This window comes from Cricetulus griseus, chromosome 2, assembly GCF_003668045.3.
Source record: "Cricetulus griseus strain 17A/GY chromosome 2, alternate assembly CriGri-PICRH-1.0, whole genome shotgun sequence".
Classification (NCBI taxonomy): Eukaryota; Metazoa; Chordata; class Mammalia; order Rodentia; family Cricetidae; genus Cricetulus; species Cricetulus griseus.
This window is the reverse complement of record NC_048595.1, coordinates 100,783,903-100,808,566: the sequence shown is the minus strand read 5'-3', so window position 1 is coordinate 100,808,566 and position 24,664 is coordinate 100,783,903. Positions and strand designations below refer to the sequence as shown.

The 24,664-nt window shown below is 45.5% G+C and overlaps 1 protein-coding gene across 1 annotated transcript; it reads right to left on the bottom strand.

Annotated features, from left to right (window-relative positions):
* Nucleotides 1-9,516: 9,516 nt before the first annotated feature.
* Ccl21 (C-C motif chemokine ligand 21) lies at nt 9,517-10,190 on the bottom strand. The gene is made up of 4 exons (XM_027403305.2): nt 10,124-10,190; nt 9,910-10,030; nt 9,632-9,814; nt 9,517-9,550 (listed from the first exon to the last, which is right to left on the bottom strand). Exons 1-4 carry the CDS (start codon nt 10,188-10,190, stop codon nt 9,517-9,519), a joined length of 405 nt encoding a protein of 134 aa, XP_027259106.1.
* Between the last annotated feature and the right edge of the window lie 14,474 nt (nt 10,191-24,664).

Genomic DNA, 24,664 nt, shown 5'->3' with positions numbered 1-24,664 from the left:
TTGTTAGCTTGTTCATTTTTTTGCTTCTTCTTCTGACCACAGAGCTTCATGGAGACATTCTCTAGGGTTGGCGAATGGAGAAAAAGGAATGGTCTTGATTTTTAGATGGGTCTTTAAGACTTACTGGCATGAGGAAAATAGTTGCTTACAGCTCTAGGGGTGGTCTGCAAGATGATGAAGAAACTAAATCATTTCAATGGGCAGAATTTCAGGCAGTACATCTAGTGTCTACTTTGTCTACCAGAGAAGGCCCAAAGTTTAAAACTACAATAATTTATATGCAGTGGCTGCCTGCCCTCACCTCTGTAAATGGTTCAGTCATGAATCTCTTCTTACTAAGCCTTGTGGAGTATGCATTTGCCTCCTGCCAAGGTCCTAAGCCGAACAATAGTATAGCACTAAGCTGGTGTGGAGTTTCAATTGTTTCATTACCATTTGTCGTGAGTACCTATTGGGAGATTGGGAGTGCTCACAAGAATCGGCAGGAAAGAGTGCAATAGTGGAATAACAGTATACAGAGCATTGGTACCACATTCACTCAGTGAGTTTATATTGAGTCCTCCTTTGTGCCAGGCTGTCTCCGGCATTGGGAAACAGCAGCAAACAAAGCAGAAACATTCCTGCTGTTGCAGAGATTTTATTCCAATGAAGGAGATAGACAGCAAGCAAACAAAAAAACTGCCAAGAAGAAAAGTGGAGAAGGCAAGAGTGGGGGGGGGTGGCTGGAGAGATGGCTCAGTGTTAAGAGCACTTGCTGCTCTTCCAGAGGACCAGATTTCAGGTCCCAGCACCCACATAAGGTGGCTCACAACTTGCTGCTGGCAGTTTTTCTTGTCCCACCAGGTCCTGCAGCCCCTTCAGTCTCAAATAAGCACATGGATACTATATTGATTATAAATCTGTTGGCCAATGGCTAGTGCTTCTTACTGGCTAGCTCTGTCTTAATTACTAACCCATCACTACTAATCTGCATATTTCTACATGGCTTTATCTTACCAGAGAACACCTGGCACATCCTATCCTCCCAGGCCCTCCATGGTGTCTCTCTAGCCGGCTCTCTCTGCCTATCTTTCCCAGAATTCTTCTCATCTCCTAGTCCCACCTATCTTTCTGCCTCTATTGGCCAAACAGGAGTTTTATTCATCAACCAATAAGAGAAACACATATACAGAAGGACATCCCCCATCAGCAACTGCCCATAACTCCAGCTCCAGGGGACCTGACACCCTCTTCTGGCTTCTCCACTCAGCTTCACATGTGTGGCAAACACATATGCAGACACACAAATAAAAATAAAAATTATATAAGAAGAAGGCAAGAGGCGAGGCATGGTGGCAAATGCCTTTAATCCTAGTATTTTAATCCCAGTAAAAGGCAGGTGGATCTAGGTTCAGGGCAGCCAAGGATAATCGATGATATCCTGTTTAAGAAAGAAAGAAAGGGAAGAAAGGAAGGAAGAAAGGCAAAAATGGTAGGGAGTACACAGGTGCGTGCTATTTTAAATCAGACAGTCAGAGGAGCCTTTAATGACATAAAGCAGAGAGTTGACAGGAAGAGAGAAAGAAAGAACCACACAGAGATCCTAGGGAAATATTCTTGGTTGAGAAAACAACAGATTCAACAGCCATGAAACCAGAGTGTGAGGAATAGCCTAGAGGCCCCAAGTGCAAATCAGTAGGAAGCAGGCAATAAGGGATGAGAGTGCACGGCTATCAGCATGGTAGGTTTCCACTTTACTGGGTGATTCAAGAGGACATTAGAGGGATGAGTAGAGCCCTGACATGACCTGAATTAATGTTTCAAATCTTCCCTATAGTTGTTAAACACAGCAGACTAGACCAAAGTAGTGAGCATGGAAGCTGGGAGTTGGGGCTGGAGGCTATTGCAATAATCCAGGGGACAGAAGATGGTGTTTGGAGTTGGTGAGAAGTGCTCAGAGTCTGGAAAGAACCAGTGGGCTGGTGCTCAGCAGAGGATCTGAGAGAAAGCAGAGGCAAGGATAACATAGGCTTGAAGAAAATGAATAGGATAGTTATCATGCTGTGGTTGACTGCAGGGCAGTGGGCTTGTGGGAAGACCAGGAGCTTGGTTTTGACTTGTTAGGTTGAAGCTGAACATTGGATACATAAATGGAAGTGTTATGTAGGTAGTTGGCGTGAGCCTGGAGTTCAGGGGGAAGACACTAGCTGAAGACACACATTTGGAAGCATATGGGTGGTATTTAAGGCCTTAAGACCATATGATCTCCAAGAGAGGGAGTGTAGGTAGAAGAGGTCCCAAGTTCCAAGTCTCGAGGCTTGCCAACATTAAAAAAAAAAAAAAAAACCAAAAACAGGGGAGGGGGAAAAAGTGGAGAGATGGTTCAATTGTTCAAGTGCTTGCTGTGCGAGCATGAAGACCTGTTTGGACCCCAGCGCCGACAGGAAAGCCAGGTACGGTGGTGCAGATCTGTAGTCCCAGCATCGGGAAGGCAGACACGGAAGAACCCCTTGAGTTTACCGGCTAGCCAGTCTAGCCCAGGCAGTGAATTTCAGGGTTAGTGGGAGACCGTGTTTCAAAAACTGAGGAGGAGGGCTGGAAAGGTGGTTTAGTGGCTATGAATGTTGGCTGCTGTTATAGAGAACTGGAATTCGGTTTCTTGCACTTTTATTGGGTGGCTCACAACAGCCGGTAGCTCCAGATCTAGGGTGTCTGACATCTTCTAGCTTCCTCCGGTGGCTGCATGCCTGGCACTTGCGCATGCGCACAGACACAATACTATATGGTAGAGAGTGACTGAAGAAGATAGCCAATATTGGGTTCTGGCTTCCACACACACATGTACAAGTGCACATACACCCGAATGACATGCACAGATGCACAGATGTACAGGTGCACGCATGCAATTGGATGAGTGAAGAGAAATCAGGGAAGGAGGGGTCAGATGGGGGTGTTAGGAAGGTGTCTACTATCACAGCAAAGGGGAAGGACATAGACATTGTGGTGGCTAATCTTGACTGGATGTTGAATCAATGTCCAGACAAGCCTCTGTAAGTACCCGTGAGGGATTTTCTTGAACTAAGAAGACCCACTCGAAATGTGGGCAGGACAGCTTCTTCTGTTGGTGGGCCAGATCCCAGGAGATCCCTGGGAAAGCTTTGCTGTTTTCCGGCTTGCCTAAGCAAGTGTTTTGTTGCTGTGTTCATCTATCTCGTTGCTGCTCATGCCATATTTAGCTGCTGCCGGAGAACTCAGCCTCTCCAGTCTTCCGATAAGGCCGAAGACTAGCAGCTTTCTAGGAACCCACCAGGCCTCCATTGCCAGACCCGGACTGAGAGGCATCCAACATCGTGGACTGAGCAGTTACCTGGTTCTCAGTCTTTCCAGTGTAAAGATAGCATTGTTGAACCACCCAGACGATTGCATGCCAGCTGGTCTAGCGATCCTCTTCTAATAAATATTAGCGGCTTTTGGTCATCCACATCCAGCCATTGGTTTAGATTTCGTTGGGAGTAGCGGTGAGGATGGCGGACAGAGGCCTGTAGATCATGGAGGAAGGTGTGCAATGTTTCTGACTCCATGCAGGAGCAGTGCTGCGGCCTCACTCAGTTCAGCGGCTGCTAAAGCTATGTTGTCTTTGAGAGGCTCCTAGTTCAGTCAGTGTGAGCCCTGGGAAAGCTGTCCCAGATAGGACACCTCAGGTGGGCTCAGCTCAGCTGGGCTTCATACTCCACCAAGGAACCTGCATTGTCTTCATGTATGTGCCCTAGTCTGACTAAATCCTTGCGTCAGAGAGGGGAGGATTGGGTGAGGGGACCTTTGCCATTGGAATAAGGGACTCTCCACCCCCACCTTGATCCTGGGAAGTCAGTCAAGATTGTTGTGGAAGTAGGGATGCAAGGGGGTGAATGGGAGAGGACCCAGGCTGGATGTTTGGGTGAGTGTGTCCTCATGTGTCGCCTTCTGTGTGCAATTAGCGCGCGCCTGTGGTGCAGGTGATGTGTTGGCCGATGTGCTGTGTCTCTACTCCCTGGCCTGCAGGGGGCGCCCGGAGCCCGGAAAGCAAGGCTCGGCCCAGACGTTTGGTTCTGAGGATGCGCGGGCGTTAGCAGAATGTCTTTTGTTCCCTCCCAGCTACTCTGGCGACACGGTGAGGGTGGGACAGGGGATGGGAACCACATTCCTGCGATCCGGCGCCCTGTGCTGTCCCGTCCTGCAAGTTCTAGCGCCAGATCCCCAACCCAGGCCCTCGAGGCCCACAGGCATTCAACCCGGCGACAGGGTGGCGGTGAATAGAAGGTGTTTACCTCCAAGGTCCCCACCCAAACACCCCAGTGTGCCCGAATCCGCGGCACCCAAGGCTGAAGATGCGAAATAACTGATGTTTGACTTAAAGACTGAAGGATGTTCACATCGCCTCCAGTGCTTTCCTTCTCGTCTTAAGTTCCTAAATTACTTAGCACCAGAGCCTGCTCTAAGTAAAAGGTTTCTTTATTCCTCAGAGATTTCTTGATAGACTAAAAGCAGCTTCTGTGCCTAATGAGAGGCTTGAACCTAACGAATGCGAAAGAAATTTGTTCTATTCTTAAATGGACACAGATAAATGATAAGCCTCTGTTCTAACACGATACACATCAAATAATAAAGACAAATTTAAAAAATAGTTTTAAAATTGGATGAAGCAAGGGTGAAGAGAGCAAGCTGTTTGACTTTAGCCGACCTAGGACTGCGGCGATGATGTTGCCCCCTGGTGACTGAGACAGCGATGTGTTCCTCCCCTCCCCTGCGGCAGACAATGTCCAGAACAGAAACAAGCCACTGTACAGATGTGTTCACAAAAGATGGGTCCACTTAGTCTCTTAATACTGGGCTGAATTATGTTATAACGATACTATCACAATGAATGTATCTAAAGCAAAATTAGCAGTATCAACAGAGTTGTTCTGGGTTGTTTTAGTTTGCATGCAAGAAACCTGAATTCTCACCTTGGAATTTGCTTTCAGGTATATGCTTGACCTTGTGAAGGCCTCAGGACTTGAGACTGGCTCTAAAGAGGTTAAAGGGCTGGTAAGAAAGGAGTGTGTGTGTGTGTGTGTGTGTATGCATGCATGAACACCTGTGTGTTCCTTTCATGGAAAAGAGAGTGATGAAATAATTTAAATATATGTAAATTAGTAACTTAATGAATGGCCCTGAGCATAACTTATTGTTAGAAGGTAGTGATGATTCAGCTAAAAAGGAATGACTCAGCAGTTAAGAGTGCTTGCTACTCAATCTTGTGGACTGGAGTTCAGATCCTCATATCCATGTAGCAAGCTGGGAATCTCAGGAAACTGCTGGGACTGCTTCCAGCCTGGCCAACAAAACACGAGCCCCAGGTTCAGGGAAAATGCCAAAGGAATAGGTGGACAGAAAATGGACACTTGATGTGGTCTCTGGCTGAGGCTCGTGCACCTGTGCAGGGACACACACACACACACACACACACACACACACACACACACACCAACCAACAAGTAAGGTACTTCAGTACTTCAGAACTAGAAGAAAACACACGATTCCAGAGATTACAGTGTTCTCATGTCTAGAGAACAACTCTGTAAATTTTGGAGAAATTTTAATGGTTGTTTTCCCTCTTACGTTTATAGCAGAATCTATGAATTATTTTCTGTTTTCACAGTATTCAGTGAAATTAATACTGCTGGTGTGTGCAGGGCAAAGACCTGAGAAATCCTTCAGCTTTATAGTTTCCTTTCATGGTTTGTGCTCATCTTTGCTGAAGTGTTTACTTTTCCTACCATCAGGTTGTTTTTTAAAATGTTACCTTTAAAAGAAGATTTATTTTTTAATGTATGCATCTGTGTCTGTGTGTCTTCTCTCTCTCTCTCTCTCTCTCTGTCTCTCTCTGTGTGTGTGTGTGTGAGAGAGAGAGAGAGAGAGAGAGAGAGAGAGAGAGAGAGAGAGAGAAAGAGAGAGAGACAGAGAGAGAGAGAGAGAGAGAGAGAGAGAGAGAGAGAGAGAGAGAGTTATGCCCTGCATGTGCATGTGGTCCATACAAGCCAAGAGGGCTAGAAGAAGCTTACAACTGCCTGTAACTTCAGGGTATGAATGCCTTCTTTTGGACTTCTTGGGCATTGTATGCATGTGTACAAATACATACACATACTTTTTTTTTTTTTTTTTTTGGTTTTTCAAGACAGGATTTCTCTGTGGCTTTGGAGCCTATCCTGGCACTTGCTCTTGTAGACCAGTCTGGTCTCGAACTCACAGAGATCCGTCTGCCTCTGCCTTCTGAGTTCTGGGATTAAAGGTGTGCGCCACCAACGCCAGGCTATACACATACATGTTAAATAAAAGAAAAACAAAAGGCTAGGACTGGGGCTAGTAGAGTATTGTAGTAGAGCTCTTACATAGCATGCATGAGGTTCTAGATTCAACCTCCAATATAGCTTAAAAAGAAATAAAAAGGGAAATTGAATGACAAAGGAGAAGTAAGAAGTGTGCACATTTCATTCCTTGTTCTTCAATGAACGAATATTTGCATAATCATACTAATATACATATAACATGATGAAATATAGGGATCATGACAATTACGTGCAGAAGGTGTAGTGCAGGAGAATTGGTAAGAGAGCTAAATCTCCACTTTTTATAGTAAGAAGTCTATTGATAACGTGCTCAGCATGAATCCAGGGACAGTTACAAGGATTTGGAAATGAGGAGCAGACTCCCAGAAGAAATATCTTAAGAGTTAAAAGTTGTGGGGACTGGTATTGTTCAGAACAAGATTCTGGTACTTTCTTGTTAGAAAAAAAATTAAAATGCTTTTTTTTAAGCCATGGGTATGTTTACATGGTTTAAAAAATATAATTTATGGGAATAAGGAAGAACAGGACAACACTGTTAAAGAACAAAATGGAGAAGGAAAGTGGTCTCTCATTCTCTGACGAAAAGATAAGTGATTGCGTGTTTGTTGAGAGCAGGGCTCCAGGCAAACACCAGTCACAGAGGTGTGGCTAACTGACATCTTCTTCTTGCTTTTCTCTTCTCTTTCCTTCTTTCTTTGTACTGGATATTGAACACAGGGTTTCCTCACATTCTAAACAAGCACTCTGCCACTCAGTTATAGCCTCAGCCATAGTTCTTACTTAAAATAATTTTTTAAAACAGTTGAGACAGTGTTTCCTAGGCTAACCTTGAACTTATTTTATGGCCAGGTGGGCTGTTAGTGTAGGATCCTCCTGTCTTAGCCGCCCAAGTAGCTGGGATTACAGTCCTGTACCAAAAGGCCTGGCTAGGTTTTGCTTCTGCCTGATGATTTTCCTCTCACTTTAGAGCAGATATGAGAATAGAACTTCTAGATGTTAAAGGCCCTTTTGCCCTTTGTAAAAGTCTGACTCATCCTGAGAGGAGTTTAAACTCTGGAGGGCTCAGGAGAGGGACAGACTTCTTTAGACCGTGGAGGAGACTGTCCTGCAGGTCCAGCCGCTGTGGACACTGGGCTTCAGTTCCTGGAAGCTAGGGAAGTGACAGGCAGATGGCTTTAGGGGTGTGGTGAGGTATTCAGGTCTAATTTCAGAGGCTCAAGTGTCAGAAATCCCACGTCTCAAATTTGGCTTAGATCTGAAGATGTATAACCTGCTTGGACTACAGGAGTCAGTTTTCCCTGGCAGTGTCCCAAGATGGTACGGTTGTGGGGGTTGGTGGGTGCAGGGAAGAGGCCTCACTGGGGCTTAGTGTTCTAGAAACTCTATACAGCCTTTGAGAGATGGGATTCCCTGTGAGTGAGAATCTGATGTCAAGTTTTTTTTTTTTTTGTTTTTTGTTTTTTGTTTTTTTTTGTTTGTTTGTTTGTTTCTTGCTAGCACTCTGGTGTAGGAGATTGGAGTAGGAATGACATTAATTAGATAGACATTCTATAATGTGGTGTTCGTGCTGTGCACATGTGAGTTTGCAGGCTAAGATCACCCCTGATTGCACAAAGATTGGTAGACTGCCTTGTCTCCACCAGCCCTAGGAAAATCGAGGGGCAGATGCAGACACTTGGACGATTTTGTAAGTGGTGTGGCCAACACAGGCTCTGTGGAAAGGGTCCCACAGCCCTCACTCCCTGCCTAGGTCCCTGCCTTTCTCATCTTTCCTCCAGGATCTGTCTCCTGCTTTCTCACACCGTCATGGCTCATTGGTGGTTTTCTTTGCCCTTGCCTGGGGATTGGAGGGTCTGTGTCTGAGATAGAGGGAAGCCTGGTTGTAGTCTTCTTGAAGGGCAGATGGATTTCTGTTTGAATCCTGGGATTCTCAACACCTGTCTTGGGAGGCTTGTTCCTTGGCTTCAAGAAACTAGAGGAGACAGTTGAGGAGATGACTCAGTGGGTAAACACACTTGCTGTGAAATCGATAGGACCTGGGTTCAAATCCCCAATCACCCATGTAAAATCCTGGGATTACAAGGTGGAGCGTTATAGAGGAAGACGCAGAATGTTCTCCTGTGGCCTCTTCATATTCCCTGAAAATGCAAATACATAACACGGGCACACATGTGCACACATGCGTACTAACAACAGTAAAAGAGATTAGAAGAGCCTGAGGACTGTAGGTCCTGGCCACAGGAGAGAGAGAGGGAAAAAGAGAGGTTTTCCTGCCAAGGATACAAGGAACCCAGACTTTGATGGGAAGAAATCCCTAGAGCTCTATGAAACAATAGAAGAGGCTAAGACAGCTGCATTAAGTAGTCAGGAGGGGGCCCTCTGGGTTTTTGAAGGGGACCAGGGTTGTGGGGTTCCAAGAAACAGGCTTTTCACTCCTGGAGTAAGTGTGTTGAACAGAATCGGGAGAGGGAGGCCTCAAAGGCCTGCAGAGTCATGGAGTGTGTGAGTGTGTGTGTGTGTATGTGTGAGTGTGTGAGTGTGTGTGAGAGTGTGAGTGTTCCCACTCATGCTTGGGTCTTTCCATTAGCAGTTTCCTCAGAGACCTTGGCCCACCTGACCATTAGCCTCCCTTTACCTATCAAGGGTCCGGGCACCCTGGGGACAAAGAAACTATTCAAGTAGATAGGAATGTAGTGTTCATGGTCTGAGCTCTCAGCTGGGACCCAGAAAATATGACTTTGCTCTGAAATAACATCGACTCCCTGTGAACACAAACACCGAGGAACAGGTATTCAGGTTGAGGCTTTTTATTCAGTCAGGTATAAATCATATTTGCAAGGAAAAGGGTAGGGCTCCTTGGAGAGCAAGGTCAGGTCTTGGGACCTGGTGACCTCCTAGAGGGGACAGTCCTGCTGTCTCCGTCTTCATTCCTCCCTCCTTCTAATTCTCCAGGTCTGGCCCAGGGAAGGCAGCTCAGCCATACAAGAAAGGAATGACCATGCAGATGGGATGCTTGAAGCAGGACAAGGGTGTGACAAGGCCAGCATGAGAGGGCTGCTCCGGGGCTCCTGAGTCCTTCCTGTTTCCGAGCCCCTTTGCCCGTGAGTTGGGGCATGAAGCCATAATGAAGTTCATGGAGAATCTCCTGGGGCCCAGGGTGGTCACTGGGCTAGGGCCCTCTTGGGGTCTGTGTTGGTTCAGTCCTGGGAGAGCAGAAGAGAGGTGTGAGAGACAGGTGGGGAGGTTCCTCTTTACTCCACTTCCCATCCCGCCAGCATCCTCACCTCTTGCAGCCTTTGGAGCCCCTTCCTTTCTTCCCAGACTTAGAGGTTCCTCTGTTCTTCCTGCAGCCCGGGCTTTGTTTCCCTGAGGCTGCAGGCTGGTCAAGGCGTTTCATCAGCTTCTGCACCCAGCCTTCTTCAGGGTTTGCACACAGCTCAGGCTGAGTGCGCTTCCGGGGTAAGAACCTGAGAATTGGAGGGTAGTAAGCTTTCTTAGTCTGGCCCACCACTGCCTCCCCTACTCGACCCCCAGCCTGTACCCACCCCTCTGGTTCACTCACAGGATCGCTGAGAGGGTGCAGCCTAAGCTTGGCTCTTGCTTCCTGTAGCCTCGGACAATACTGTAGGGAATCTTCCTCTGGCTGTACTTGAGGCAGCAATCCTGACCTCCGCCATCACTGCCTGCAAGATAGGGCACATAGAACCAGAGGCAGCTAGGAAGAAAGTGCCTCTTTAGCTCCCTTCTCCCAGCCAAAGCCTCTCCCTCCTTGGTACCTTGGGTCCAGGGGATGCAGAGAGCCAGGACCAGGGTAAGGAGGCTCAGAGCCAGTGTCTGAGCCATGGTTGTGGTTGAGTTGAGGATGAGACCAGAGCTGTGAGTGAGATGGACAGCTGCAAGTTGGGGTCTGTGTGTGGGCTGTGACTGGCTTGCTGCCTATTTATGCATTCTGACACTTGGGCTTCCCTCTCTCCCCCTCCTTTTCCTGCGAGTTGGGTCTGGTCGGGAGGTGTTAGTGAGCGCTAGCATACGAGTCAGTCAGTCCCTGCCTCTGTCCTCATCTCTTCCTGGTCCTTCCTCACTGCCCTGCAGGCTCCACACATTTCCAGCTAATAATTAAGAGTTCTATGTCCCTGATGATAGGCCTTAATTTAGATACACGATGTGGAAATGTGTCCTCTCGTTCTACGGGTTTCCCTTTTGGGAGTGCACAAAACCGAGAAGTTGTGTGAAGTCCAATTTTCCCTTTTCCCCTATGACCTGTGATGTTGGTATCACAATCTCACAAATTTAAAAAGCATTCCAGATCCAACCCCGTGAAGGTTTCCTCTGGCTTTTTTGTTTTTGTTTTTAAGTTTAAGTCATGTATTTATGTGTGTGCATGAGTGGAAGGGGTGGGTGAGATGGTGTGGATTGAGCCCACGTCTCCTGAAAGATCAGCACCTGTCCTGAAGGGCTGAGCCGTCTCTCTGCCCCGCCCTTAAGTTTTGTTTTGTTGTTGTTTTCATTATTCCTTTTGCTTTTTGGGATTATAGTTATACAGTTTCTCCCTTCCTATTCCTCCCTTGAGATTCTCAGACAGACTGCCAAATCTGAGCAGGGGATATCTTTTTATGTATTCAGGCCTGCTTTAATTAGCAATATTTCATAATTTTCAAAGTAAAAGTCTTATACCTACACGATTAAGTTTATTTTGTAAGTATTCTGCTTGATGCTGTTATAAATGTTATTTTCTTCTTAATTTCCTTTCGGGATTTTTTTTTTTTTCTGAGATAGGGTCTCTTTACATAGCCCTGTCTGGCCTGGGACTTGCTCTGTAGACCAGGCTACCTTTAAACTTAGAGGTCTATATGCCTCTGCCTCCCAAGTGTTGGAATTAAAGGTGTGTGCCCCTATATCTGGCATATAGGACCCTCTTACAACCCTTTTTATTTATGTTAAATAATAGTGGTGTCTGCTTTCTTTTCTGACTTCAATGACTTCATTTTTTTTTTTTTTTTTTGAGACAAGGTTTCTCTGTAGCTTTGGAGCCTATCCTGGCACTTGCTCTGGAGACCAGGCTGGCCTCGAACTCACAGAGATCCACCTGCCTCTGCCTCCTGAGTGCTGGGATTAAAGGCTTTTTTTTTCTGGACTTGATCTTTTAAACATTTTTATTATTTTATTTCCTGTGCTTGGGTATTTTTGCCCATATGAACCTGTGTACATGAGTGTGCAGTGCTCATGGAAGCCAGAAGAGGCTGCCAGATCCCCTGGAACTAGAGTTACCTTGTGTGTTTTGATATTTAAGCCAGGGACCTCTGGAAGAGTTTCCAGTGCTTTTATTTTTTTTCAATTAAAAAAATTTTAAGACAGGGTCAATCTATATACCCCTGGCCGTCCTGGAACTAAATATGTAGACCAGGCTGGCTTTGAATTCACAGAGATCCGCCTGCCTCTGCCTCTGGAGTTTTAGGATTAAAGGCGTGGGCCACCAATGCCTGGCTTTTATTTTTCCTATGTTCTCTCTATTCTTTATTTCATTGATCTCTGCCTTAATTGGTTCATTTCCTTATTTGTACAACTTTTTAAACAATTGACAGCTAAGACAGACAACTGAGCTTCATCCTCACGCCTCTTCCTTCCTTCCTTCCTTCCTTCCTTCCTTCTTTCGTTCTTTCTTTCTTTCTTCCTTTCTGAGACAGGGTTTCTCTGTGTAGCCCTTGCTGTCTTGGAACTCACTTTGTAGATCAGGCTGACCTTGAACTCACAGAGATCCACTGTCCCCCTAATGCTGGGATGAAGTGCACCACTGATGCCCCTACCATCCTGCCAGACCATCAGGCTTTCGAGGCAATTATTTTTACCTCTCCAGCCTTTTCTCTGGCTCCAGGATTTTCCTGACTGCATAAACTGAAATGGGTAGACACATCATATAGGTGGATAGCTCAGGGTAGACACACCACATACGGGATTGGTTCCTTACGGTGACCATCTAACTATAAAAAGGTCAGGGGGACAAAAAGATCTTGACATTTTGCCTGCTTGCCTTGAGTCTTGATGGTGAGTTCAGCTACTCTGTTGCTGCTGCTGTTGCTGCCACTGACATATTTGCTGATATCAGAACCCAGATACTCTGGCTTCCAACCTGGACTAAAGACCAGTGGCTCTTTTGGACTCCTCTAGGACATCAGTGATAGACTGGGATACTGAGGAATCTATCCAGCTTGAGGGCAGCAGCTACCAGGTTCTTAGCCTCTTCAGTGTGAAGATAGCCATTGTTGGACAACCCAGACAATACTGTATAAGCCAATCTAATAAGTAGCCTCTTCAACATATATTCATTCTATCTGTTTGGTTCCCCTAGAGAACCCTAATACATAACCTGTCTCTGAGTTTTCTAAAAAAGGAAGATAGGGTGGACCAAGATCAAGGTATGGCAGTCATCTTGCACTAGACTTTTTTTCCAAACTGACTGAATAACCAAGTCACCTGGAGAGCTTTTTAAAAATAAGAATCAGTCACTATCCCAAACCATCTTAAATAGAATCTCATAACAGAGCCAAATAAGCTGTATTTTTAGCAGGTTGTCCAGGTAATTCCAAGCATATGATGGTGAGACTGAAAGAGCCAGCTGGGACAGTTCTGCTCCCCATCCCACACTGCCCATGGGCAAAGAGCTTGTGGGAGGGAACACAGGTGGTCTGAGAAAATTGACATCCCCCACCTATCCTGAGGGAGGTTACTTTCCAGCCTAGCACAGAAATAAAGGGGAAGATGAAGACTAAAAAGGGACTGCATGGCTTCCACTCCTAAAATCTCTAGGTCTTTCTCCCCCACCTGAGATCCTGTTATGCCTTTGCCTTTACTTATGCTCTTATTTGTGGTACATGTTCCCCCTCAGGTCCATCAATGCCCATGTTCCTAGATCTAGAAAGCTTTTCCTAGCATAGACCAGGGACATCTCCCCTTGAACTTGAGCCTGCAGAGGCAAAACAGCCTGAAAGAGATGTTCCATTGAGAACTGTGGTGGTGTCTTCCTGCCTGTTCCTGGGCTTAGAGTCTAAATGAGGAAAAGTGGAGGTTCAATGGAGATTGCTGGACAAAAGTCAGGGCAGGAAACTTCTGCCTTGAAAACAACGGGGATGACAAGTTCCTGCCTACCTTGTCTGGACTGGTGACAGGACCCAGGGTCCTGGAGAAGGGAGGTGGCCTGGAAAGAAGTAAGGATAGCAGAGAGGCCAAGATGAGGGGGCCATAATTACCTTTCCCTAGGACTCCAAGGACCCACAGTCCCCTGCCCTTAACTGATGGCCTAACCTCATCCCAGCCCACAGTCCCACTTGAACCTCAGCATAGGCACAGAGGTCTGGAGTTTACATCCTAGAACCTCGTTGGGTCCTTGAGTCAGACTGCAGGTAAACAGTTGGGGAAAGGACACGAGACCGATGGCTGTCCATCTGAGATTTGAGTGTTCACTTAAGTGTTCCAGTCCTTAATGTGAAGGAAGGTTTTGACTCTTCAGGAAACCCTGTTACTGTGACAGCCCATGGAGGCCTAGGAACAAAGGATGTCTACACTGGCACCTGGGGGTAAATAGTGGGGCAGGTACAGTGGTGGATGCCAAAATCTCCCTCAGCCCCAGTTTCAGCAGGTCCACTACCTGTCTGGGACAGGTACCTTGTGCCATTCTGGGGTAGACATCTTAGGCGTTGCAAGAGTCTGGAAATCCCCATGTTGGAATAGCCACATTCCCTTCATCTCTGGGCCTGCATGTTCTTGTCTACTTGGGGGCTCCAGGGCAGCAGATGCTCCCTCCAAGCTTGGCAGACAAGAGCCAAGGGGAGGGTATGGCGGGAATTTCAGCTCAAGGGTTGGGCTAATCCTGTAAGAGGCTTTGGAGGGGGCCAGGACCCATGGGCCTGCATATTCAACCTGGGTCAAAAGGCCTGGGCACTTTGGTGCTCCTGGGTTCCCAGCAGAGCCCTGAGCCATCCAGGAATAAGATGCCTTATGGATAAAGAAAGATGGTGGCTATGCCAGCAGGAGCCATTGAGTCCCTGAAGGTGTAAAAGTTGTGTGCCCAACATAGAGGTGTATATTACACAGTGTAATATGTAGGTTGTTCCAGGCAGGGCTAGAATTAAATGGATGCTTAGAAGGTTATTGACATTGTGGTTACAGATTAGGGCAGGGGTTAGCATGGGAAGGATCCTGTGATGTTAAAGTGGGGTTGGGAATTGGGCTGTGATTCTTACTGATAGAGGCTGGTATATCTTGGATTGGTCTTCTGGAGAGGGAATGGTGTAGGTTGGTGAATTTAGGATTGAGTTTAAGATTGGCCAAGGAGTTACATTGTGTGTGGAGGTTGGTTCTCAATTTCCACACACAGGATGTACAATTATGTACCATGTGAAGTTCTGTTCTGACATTGAGGGGGCTTGTTGGCTGTTTTCTGGGCTCTCTGTGTGAGGTTATAAGCTTCTTTACAGCCATCCAAGTAACCATACAGGTCCCAGGGAGAAGGAAAGTTACAACCTTCTACATCAGCGTCACCTAACCATACAATGTCGTGTTGACATTCACCAGCATCACCTTTCTCTGGAACACTTGTCTTTTTTGGAATGAGGTTGGAGTTGGGTTGAGGAGTAGGCTTGTAAGGCTGCCATTCTAGCTAACATTAAAGTTTGACAGAGAGATTGAAAAGGGATCATGCCTTGATAGTTCGCAGAGGGCAGCCTGAATTGGGCATGTCTATTTGGTTTGTTTTTCTTTTTTGCCTGCTGTGTCAGGGTCTGGGTGCTCAGTAGTCTGAAGGCATGGAGCCCCGAGGCAATTTCACAGTGGCTTTCAAAGAGGGTCATGAACTCATGTCCAGGCTTAAAAGAGAATCTTCTCAATGTGGACAGTTTCTAGTGTTCACCTAGCTTTGTCATCATTAACCACTCTCAAATGTGGGGGCATTGTTCTGAATATTTTTTTTCCTATGGTACTCTATTGAACTCAGGGCTTTGCATATGTGAGGCAAGTGCTCTGCCACTGGGATAGACCCTCCTTTGGTGATTCTTTAAGATTGAACAGTCAGGTTATTGAGACCAGGCTATTCATATGAATTCAAGGCTAACCCGTTAAGGACAGGCAGTAGGATAGATGTTACAAACCAGATTTAAAGGAGGGAGAAGGGCCAGCAAGGTGGCACACCTTTAATCCCAGCACTCTGGAGTTGGAAACAGGCAGATCTCCGTGAGTTGGAGGTTGACCTGGTCTACAAAGTGAGTTCTAAGTCAGTCAGGGCTCCACAGTGAGACTTGGTCTCAGGAGAGAGAGGAAGGAGGCAGGTCAGAGGAGACCTTACTGGGAGGAGGGGACTTAAAGGACGGATTTGGACAGCATTTGCATCTGTGGATCTGTGTGACGGGCTATATGCATGTAAGCCTGCCTTTGTGTCTGCATGATTGTCTTGCCTGAGTCTAACAATCATGTCTGACAGGGTGTTTGTGAGTCTATGTAGGTACATTTTCTACACAAGATTTTCTCGATCTGATTCAGTTTTTGAGTGGCATGGTTGACTTTGTCATATGAACCTGCATGACTGGGTCTCTGTTTCCACGGGAGTCAGCTTCAGCCTATCTTTTTGACCCCCTCCCCAATGTCCCTGACATGTCACAGCTGCCCTCCATGCCCCCTAACACACCACAGCTGCCAGCACTATTTACCGCAAATAATAGCTTCCCTTCCCGCTGTCTGGATTCCCATGGGTCAGGCTGCCTGCCCAGGTCCGTGGCCCTGTGGCCTCTGAAGCAGCCCTGACCTTGGGAGTGCTACACGCTGGAAATCCCCAATGCTTCTTGCCTGGGTACTGGTTGAGAGAAGATATGTGGAGAAGGAAAGGCAAGAAAGGCAGCAGCTGGCAGCACCCACCCTCCTGGAAACCGAATCCTTTCCTGATTCTTTCCCAGGCTCTTCCTTCTCCACCATGCCCTCTTTCCAACCATGTGTTCAGGGTCCTGGTCCCAGTCTCTTGGTATGAGAATAGACAGTCCTCTGCAAGCCCAGGCCTATTTATTAGGTGTACACCTTTTCTGTGTCACTGGAGTCTGCATTGTCCACACCCAACTCAAAGTTGCCTTCCCTTCTTTTCTCTCTTTGCAATGGACAAAGGAAGCATTTTTGCTCTTTCTATGGCAGGCCTGGCTCCAGAGTCCAGTTGGAGATTAGATCAGGGTAGGTTGGCATAGTATCAGGGATCCAACCACAGCACCCACGTACAGGAGCAGCCTCTCCATCTTGTTTACCCTGGTGTTTATCTGCGCTCTTTGGCATCTTGTGTAGGCTGCAGCGAAGATGCACAGAAAGGAAGTGCATGTGCACACATACACATGCACAGTCTCACATACAGTCAGGCAAACACACACACACACACACACACACACAAGCACAGACACATACACTCTCTCACACACAGACACACAGACACACAGACACACACAGACACGGACACACCCTCAGACACACAAGCACACATGCACTCACATACAGACACACACTCTAAGACCCACTGCTTAACAGAAGTTCTGATGATGCAGAAAAGGTCTTCTTCTATGTCTATTTACTTTCAGTTGCCCAATTTTTTTCCCCAGAGAATTCTGCTTTACTTTTATTTCTTTTTGGGAATTGAAACTAGGGCCGTCCATGCTAGGCAAGGACTTCACCATGAAGTTACATTTTCTGTCAATAAGATACAGCTCTCCCAAAATATATATATATATTTTTTTTTGGTTTTTCGAGACAGGGTTTCTCTGTGTAGCTTTGGAGCCTATCCTGGCACTCGCTCTGGAGACCAGGCTGGCCTCGAACTCACAGAGATCCGCCTGCCTCTGCCTCCCGAGTGCTGGGATTAAAGGTGTGCGCCACCAACGCCCGGCTCTCCCAAAATATTTTTTAAAGTGCATTTTTGCCAAGTAGGACATGCTCTTGGTCCCAGTACTTAGGAGGCAGAAGCAATAAAGTCTCTGTGAGTTCAAGGCCAGCTTGGTCTACATTGTGAGTTCAAGGCCACCTAGGACTCCATCATGAGACCTTATATCTTGGTTAGGGTTATTGTTGTGATTAGACACCATGACCAAAAGCAAGCTGGGGAGGAAAGGGTTTATTTGATTTACACTTTCACATCATAGTCCATCACTGAAGAAAGTCAGGACAGGAACTTAAGCAGGGCAGGGACCTGGAGACGGGAGTTGATGTAGAGGCCACGGAGGGGTGCTGCTTACTGGCTTGTTCTTCATGACTTCTCAGCCTGCTTTCTTATAGAACCCAGGACCACCAGCCCAGGGATGGCACCACCCACAATAGTCTGGGTCCTCCCCCAGCAATCACTAATAAAGAAAATACCCTAGAGGCTCACCTACAGCCCTATTTTATGGAGGCATTTTCTCAGTTGAGGTTCCTTTCTCTTAGATGAGTTCAGTTTATGTCTGGTTGACATAAAACTAGCCAGCACACCTTGTGTCACATTTTTATTTTTAAATTTTAGCTGGGCGGTTGTGGCGCATGCCATTAATCCCAGCACTTGGAAGGCAGAGGCAGGTGGATTCTGAGCTAGCCTGGCCTACAGAGTGAGTCCCATGATAGCCAGGGCTACACAAAGAAACCCTATCTTAAAAAAATTGAAATTAATTCTTGGAGAATTTCATACATACAATGTATTTTTGATTGTAGTCACCCCTCACTGTTTCCTAATTCCTCCAAGATTAATCCAAGATCTTTCCACATTCCCACCTCTACCCCAAAATTTCATGTGCTCTTTTAAATTTATTTTTTATGCCCCATTGAGTCCAACTGTGCTGCTCATAAACTAAGGGTTATGGAACCATCCACTGGCATTTAGGCCATACCCTTAAATATAACTGATTCTCACATTCCTAGGAGCCATCAACTGTCAATAATTCTTCAGCTAGGAGTGGGGCTCATGTCTTCCAGGCTATTTTGAAATGCTCTTCTTGAGAGCCCAAGAAGGTCAGGGCTGTTCATTGAGACAGGATGTGCTAATGACCTTCACGTTTTCTAACTGATCAAGCACTGATATACTCCTGGTATCTGTCCCTAAATTTAAGGTGGTAAATTCTTGCATCTGTGCCTTCATGTGTCTTCTCCTTCTTCAGATTTCCCTTAAGTCTGAGGGAAGGTGACAGGTGAGCTTGTGCTCAGCTGGTGGGAAGGGACAGGAGGCTTCATCATCCACCCGAATCCTGCTTGAACTGTCATCTCTGGCTCTGGATCCTCGTTCCCTACTCTGCCGAGAACTCAGGATCCCGAAAATCTTTTGTGGTTCATTTCTCCATCCCTTTTTGTGGGAGGTTGGTCAGCAGCATGAGCCCATGGTGGATTGTGACAGGACCTGTGGGGTGCCATCGGAAGGAGCTGCTCCACCCTAAAACAGGATGTGTGCACAGTAACCCGCCTTCCTACCTTAGGCCACCATGACATTTCTGAGTCAATTCCCTTCATTGCTGCAGCTCCTCCTCCCCCAGTCTCCTAGCCCTGTGGCTGTCTGCCCATCTCCCACCAGGCAGAGAGGATGTGCCTGTCACAAGACCTCCTTTTCATCTTTGGGATGCTTCAGGAAAACACCTGGGAGAATGTTGGCTCAGCAGGCCTGGTCTTGTCTCTCTCTGTCCTCTGGACCAGTGAGGCTCTGGACTTCCTTCCTTTAGGAGCAGATCATCCATCATTCAAAGTAGGGACATGCCCATATGGATGTTCTGCTGTGGACACACGATACCAAACAATCATGTTCTGCTGGATTATGTAAGCCTTGCCTCTACTTCTTACTGCTCAGATAAGTTGGTTACTGACACTAGCTTTCCTTAAGACCAAAGGCATCTTCTTACCCTCAATAACATATCATTTCCCGCCTTCGTTATAGTTCTTGGCGTCTCTGTGTCACATTGGAAGGATGCGGCAGAAGTACATTCTGAGGGCTCTTTGGTGGCCAGTAGGCATTAAGGAGAATATTTTGTGGATCCAAAGACAGGAAATCTCTCCCTTAATCTCTCCCTTAAATAGAGTATGGTGGATGATCCCAGGGGTGAATGAGAATCTAGAAGGGACAGCCACTCAAGGGCAACCTCATCTCCCTACTTCCTGGGTCTCTCCCTGCGCCTCTGCTGAGCACCTGGCTGCTCCCCTCAGGCTCTGAGCATTCGTACTTTCCCTATGCTCTCTCTCAGCTCCTATGTTCCACCAGTGCCTGCTTCAGACGCATGAGCAGCAACTTCAGCTACCCTTTTGTGTGCATCTGGACTCTTACGCTGCCACCCAATAGAAACTGCCCATGAGCTTTCCTGTGAAGCCATGGTCCTTTCCTAGTTTCTCCTTCACCCTCAGAGCCTTTGTCCACACATAATTAATTGATGAAGCAACTGTCCTTCTTTTGATCCACAAAGGACTCCTATTAATTCTATGTTCTATTTATGGGAGTAAAGGGAGTTGGAGAGAGTTCATGGGAGCAAAGTCCATTCTCTCTTTTCTCTCATTCTTCCCATCTCTTTACTCTCTGTCCTCTTTCCTTTTCAGAAGGCTCATGTTATTAGGCCATGCTGTCCTGGAATGCACTATGTAGCCCACACTGTCCTTGAACTCACCATCTTCCTTTCCAGGACTTTTTTGGGCATAAACCTCCATACTTGGCTTATAACCTCCCCCCCCCTCACTTGAATGCATTCCATCAGTTCCGCATGTTTCACTCACCCAAGACTGTTCCAAAGGTCATAAATGATCTCTTGGCCGCTAAATCAGATGTCTACAACTTAAATGCAGAAGATTGATGGGTACTTCTCATACATGTTATCACTTTGTTATTGAAAAACCTTGGTCTTTTCACTTCTACTATGCCACTGTCTGTTTTTGCTACATCATGGGCTACTACATTTCAATTTCTTCTGCTAATTAGTTTCTCCTCTATTTTCAGATTTGTACCCCCGCCCCACTTCTAGGGATCACACGAAAGGTCTCCCATAGCTTAGGCAAGCACTCCACTACTGCACTGTATCTCCAACCCTTCAATTTCTTAAAGTAAAAGCATCCCGAGGTCCAGACCTTGTGATATGTCTCCAGTTTCACTCACTCTCTGAGTGGCCTTACCTGCTAACACAGTTTTGTTATTACATGCTGCCTTACCTAATCTTGTCTTTGGGGAACAGGATGGGTCATGGACATGTTCCCCATTGGAGGGTGACTTCTTGTGAGTATGAAGCTACCAACCAGTGGAAAAGCATTTGGGATTGCCTTTTGTTGTTTCTGATATTCACTGTAAGGTAGGGTTGTCTGAGAAGATGTGGACTGTTGGGTCTGCATGATGGTGGGTTCTTGCTTCTAGGAGGCCAAGAGATCTTTGTTGTGAGGTTGCCCCAGGCAGGTTGCAGGAAATCTAAATTGTCAACTTGAGGCTTCAGTAGAGAACTGGTGTTCCTTGAGGACCTTTCTGGAATCTTTCTGGCATCAAATGAGGACCTTCCTGGATTTTTTCTGGCATCAGAATCAGGATTTGGTAACCTATACATCCTGTTACCCTGTTTATCTACACAGCTTGTCTTATCCTTAGTGTTTTCTTTCATCTAAGAGTTTTCTTTCCTGTTTTTCCTCTTGTACTGAGGATGACCAGTTCTCGGATTCCAGGGCTCATCAATCCCATTCTGAAATAAGGGGACAGAAGGGTGTCAATGAGTGGGCCTTTGTGACATACAGGCCCATGGCTGATACTTGGGCTGGAAAGATTCTTTTGGGGGAAGTTTCTTTGCTTGGCCACACCCAACCTGCTAGGCTGTCATATTCAGTAGGATTTCCTCCTGGCTCTCACCTTATAAAATGGGAAGGAAACCTGCAGGACACCCAAAGAGGTGGTCTTGAGTAGGGTGAGCATGGAAGGTCTCTGCCTTCTCCTTGAAGGGCTGAATCTGATTAGAAAATGAGTTATGGGGAGAGATGGCTCATGGGTTAAGAACATTTGCTGTTCTTCCAGAGGACCTGGGTTCAATTCCCAGAACCACATGGCAGCTCACACCTGTCTTTAATACCAGTTCCAGGGGTTACAACCCCTTTACCCAGACATACATGTAGGCAACACCAATTAATGCTCATAAAATAAAAACAAATAAATTAAAAATGAAAATGAATTACATCAAGCATTTACATTTACCTAGACAGATCTCTAAAGTATGTCTACCTGAAATTTTAGTTAGGCATTTAAAAAAAATCACAGCAAAAGACATTTCCATTTGAAAGGGTGCTGCCTGCTTATTAGCTCTTAAAGCAGGGACAATTCCCACTCAAAGTCGTACAACACTCTCTGACCTTGGATTTCCACTGAGTTTTTATCCAAGCCTTTCTTAATGATTTTTAGATTAAGCTCTGAGCTAAATAGTAAATTTCTTTTGTCTTATTATATTTAGTGGTGCAGATTTGGCCAATGGGTGTGGTGGTGCATGCCTTTATTCCCAGCACTCAGGAGGTACAGCCAGGAGAATCTCTGTGAGTTTGAGGCCAGCCTGGTCTATAGAGTGAGTTCCAGAACAGATAGAACTGCACAGTGAAACCTTATCTGGGGGGGTGGGGAGAGAATAAAAAAGAAAGAAAAATGGACAAAATGGTGCATCTGAATGAAAACAACCCAATCTGTGGATTTTGTCAGCTATTTTATGAATGGCTGTATACACGTGTGCTTTGTTTGTTCTATCTACATACATGCTTGTTTGTACATTTTCATTTTACTAATTGTATTATAGATCATTGAGTGTTCAGATAAGTTAAATCAGACCTAAATGGGAGCTGAAGGGATGGTTCAGTGGTCAAGAGCACTGGTCACAGTTCCTAGAGGACCTGGGTTCAGTTTACATGGCAGCTTATAACTGACTATGATGACTCCAATTCCAGGGGATCCTCTTATAGCCTCTGTGGGAACCAGGCACTCATATGGTAACATATACATATATGCAGGCAAACACAAAAAACTTTTTTTTAAATAAAAAATAATCAGCCCTAGTTGGGTGGTGATGGCACACACCTTTAATCCCAGCACTCAGGAGGCAGAGACAGGCAGATCTCTGTGAGTTTGAGGCCAGCCTGGTCTACAGAGTGAATTCCAGAACAGCAAGGCTATACAGAGAAACCCTGTCTCAAACCTGCCCCTCCCCAAATCAGCCCTAAATGTCTTTTGGTTCACATGATTTAGGTAAATCTTTGACATTGTTAAATTTATTGGAAAGATAAAAAAGTTGTCTTTAAAAATGGATATGTCTCCACCTTGGTTGCTAAGCCAATAAATGTTTTATTTGTTGTCTCAAAAGACTGTTGTTTCAAATGATCACTTTCTAGCTCTGGTTAAATAAACACCTATTATTTTAGGTTATTATACTATATTTGATAACCCTTATCTGGTATCTGGTTATATACATACATCTGCAGGCTTAATATGCTATGTGATGAGTTTCACCCAAATGTTATGCAAAAGTTATGCACAGAAGGTTGACTATGCAGTGAAATCAGTACGTGCTCTATTTTGTATACTATGTATGGCATCTAGAGCTTAAACACAGTCATCAATAAAACTCTTAGCATTTCTGTTATTTGTGTTTGGTACCATTCAGAAAAACCACACATTATTTGAGAAATCTTGCTTTATCTGGTTAAAATCTGGCTTATCCCCCCCCCCCATTTTAAAGGATTAGAAGAGATTTCTTTTTTTGATTTTTGTTTGAGATTCATTATTTTATATGTATGCATATTTTGTCTGTGTGTATTTGTATGGCTGTGCACCGTGTGCATACCTGGTGCCCTTGGATGTCAGAAGAGAACATCAGATCCCTAGAACTGTATTCCAGGTGGTTGTGAGCTACCACATAGGTGATGGGATTTGAACCCAGGTCTTTTAGAAAACCAGTCAGTGCTGTTAACCACTGAGCCATCTCTCCAGTCCTGAAATCTGATCTTTATCTGCTTGCTTTACTTATTTTTGTCTCAGTGCGTATGAGATGAACCAGTGTATCAGATAAATCGACTATGATCATTACTATTCTTTCCTAAGCTTATGTTTAAAACTTATCTATATAGACTCATCAGAGACAAAAATCATCTAATTATAGGTTCTGCTGTGTCAGGGATTTTAAATTCCGAGTTAAAGATAAAAACTTAGTTTATATAAGACCTGTTGATCTGTGATGCACCTGATTACTAGATTTTTTTTTATGTTTATGACCCCAAGCCTCCTAGAATGCTAAGTTTAGGGAAATACCAAACTGATGGCCTCCAAACTAAAATTGTATTAATAGCTTTTTCAGGTTTATGCTTGTGCACTCTGGATTGTATTATGATGGTTTCTGTGAACATTACTGTCATGAGGATAACAGCAGAGGGCATGACAATAGACCTGAGTCTGCATGCATTTTTGATGGTAGAGATAACGCCAGGATTGGCTGGCAAACTGGATGGGGACTTTTAGATGAAAAAAGTCAAGGATGGCACCATTGTTTATGGCCTAACTCCTGGAAAGATGGGTCTGCCATTAAACTATGAGAAATACTGACTGAAGCAGTTGCTACAGGTGTGATGGGGGGGCAGATTTGTGAGTTTATTTCTGCAGAGTTGGGGTGAATAATGGGATTCCAAGTGGATATGCTGAGTAGACAATTTGGATATGTAAAAATGACTACTGTATGAGTTGTGAAACTCTGTTGTAGCACAGCCTGTGTCTTATTGTCTAGTCCCCGACACTGAGTCAAGAACCTGGCCCATAGTTAACATATTTGTTGAGTACAAGATCTTTCTCAAAGTCACACCTCTGGAGACCTCTTCCTCATCTGAGAGCATCTACCTGTGTCAGGACCCTATACTCTGCAGCATCAATGAAGCTAATGTGATGCTGTATCCAGACTATGGATGCAACTATTATTAACACATCATTATGCACTATAGTGACTGTCATCCAAAACTAGAAATGAAGAAATATCTGAAATAAAAGATTTCATGGAGCCATTAGATAGTAGCAGAAGGAATTGATTCCTGGGACAAATTTTCATAGCTCTCAACAGTAGCTAGGGTAGGTGACAGTTGGGAAATAGTCATTGTAGGCACTAAGTATTTTTTTTTATAAACTTTGAGGGAAGAATTGTGTCCTGTGATGGCTAAAGATGAGAGGGGAAAGATCACAGCAAAGGCAACATTTTGGGAAAGGAGCATGGTGTCTGGGAACTTGTTTGAGACAGGGTCTCACTGTGTAGCTCTGGCTGGCCTCAAACTCACAGAGCTCTGCCTTTTCTGCCTCCAGAGTGCTACAATTAAAGGCA

What these genes read in the sequence shown, in the direction of transcription:
- Ccl21 (XM_027403305.2), bottom strand. Translation starts at nt 10,190, where the DNA reads ATGGCTCAGACACTGGCTCTGAGCCTCCTTACCCTGGTCCTGGCTCTC. An exon ending in CTGCATCCCCTGGACCCAAG is followed by an intron (nt 10,031 to 10,123) that starts GTACCAAGGAGG and finishes CCTATCTTGCAG; the next exon opens with GCAGTGATGGCGGAGGTCAG. An exon ending in TGCACCCTCTCAGCGATCCT is followed by an intron (nt 9,815 to 9,909) that starts GTGAGTGAACCA and finishes TCCAATTCTCAG; the next exon opens with GTTCTTACCCCGGAAGCGCA.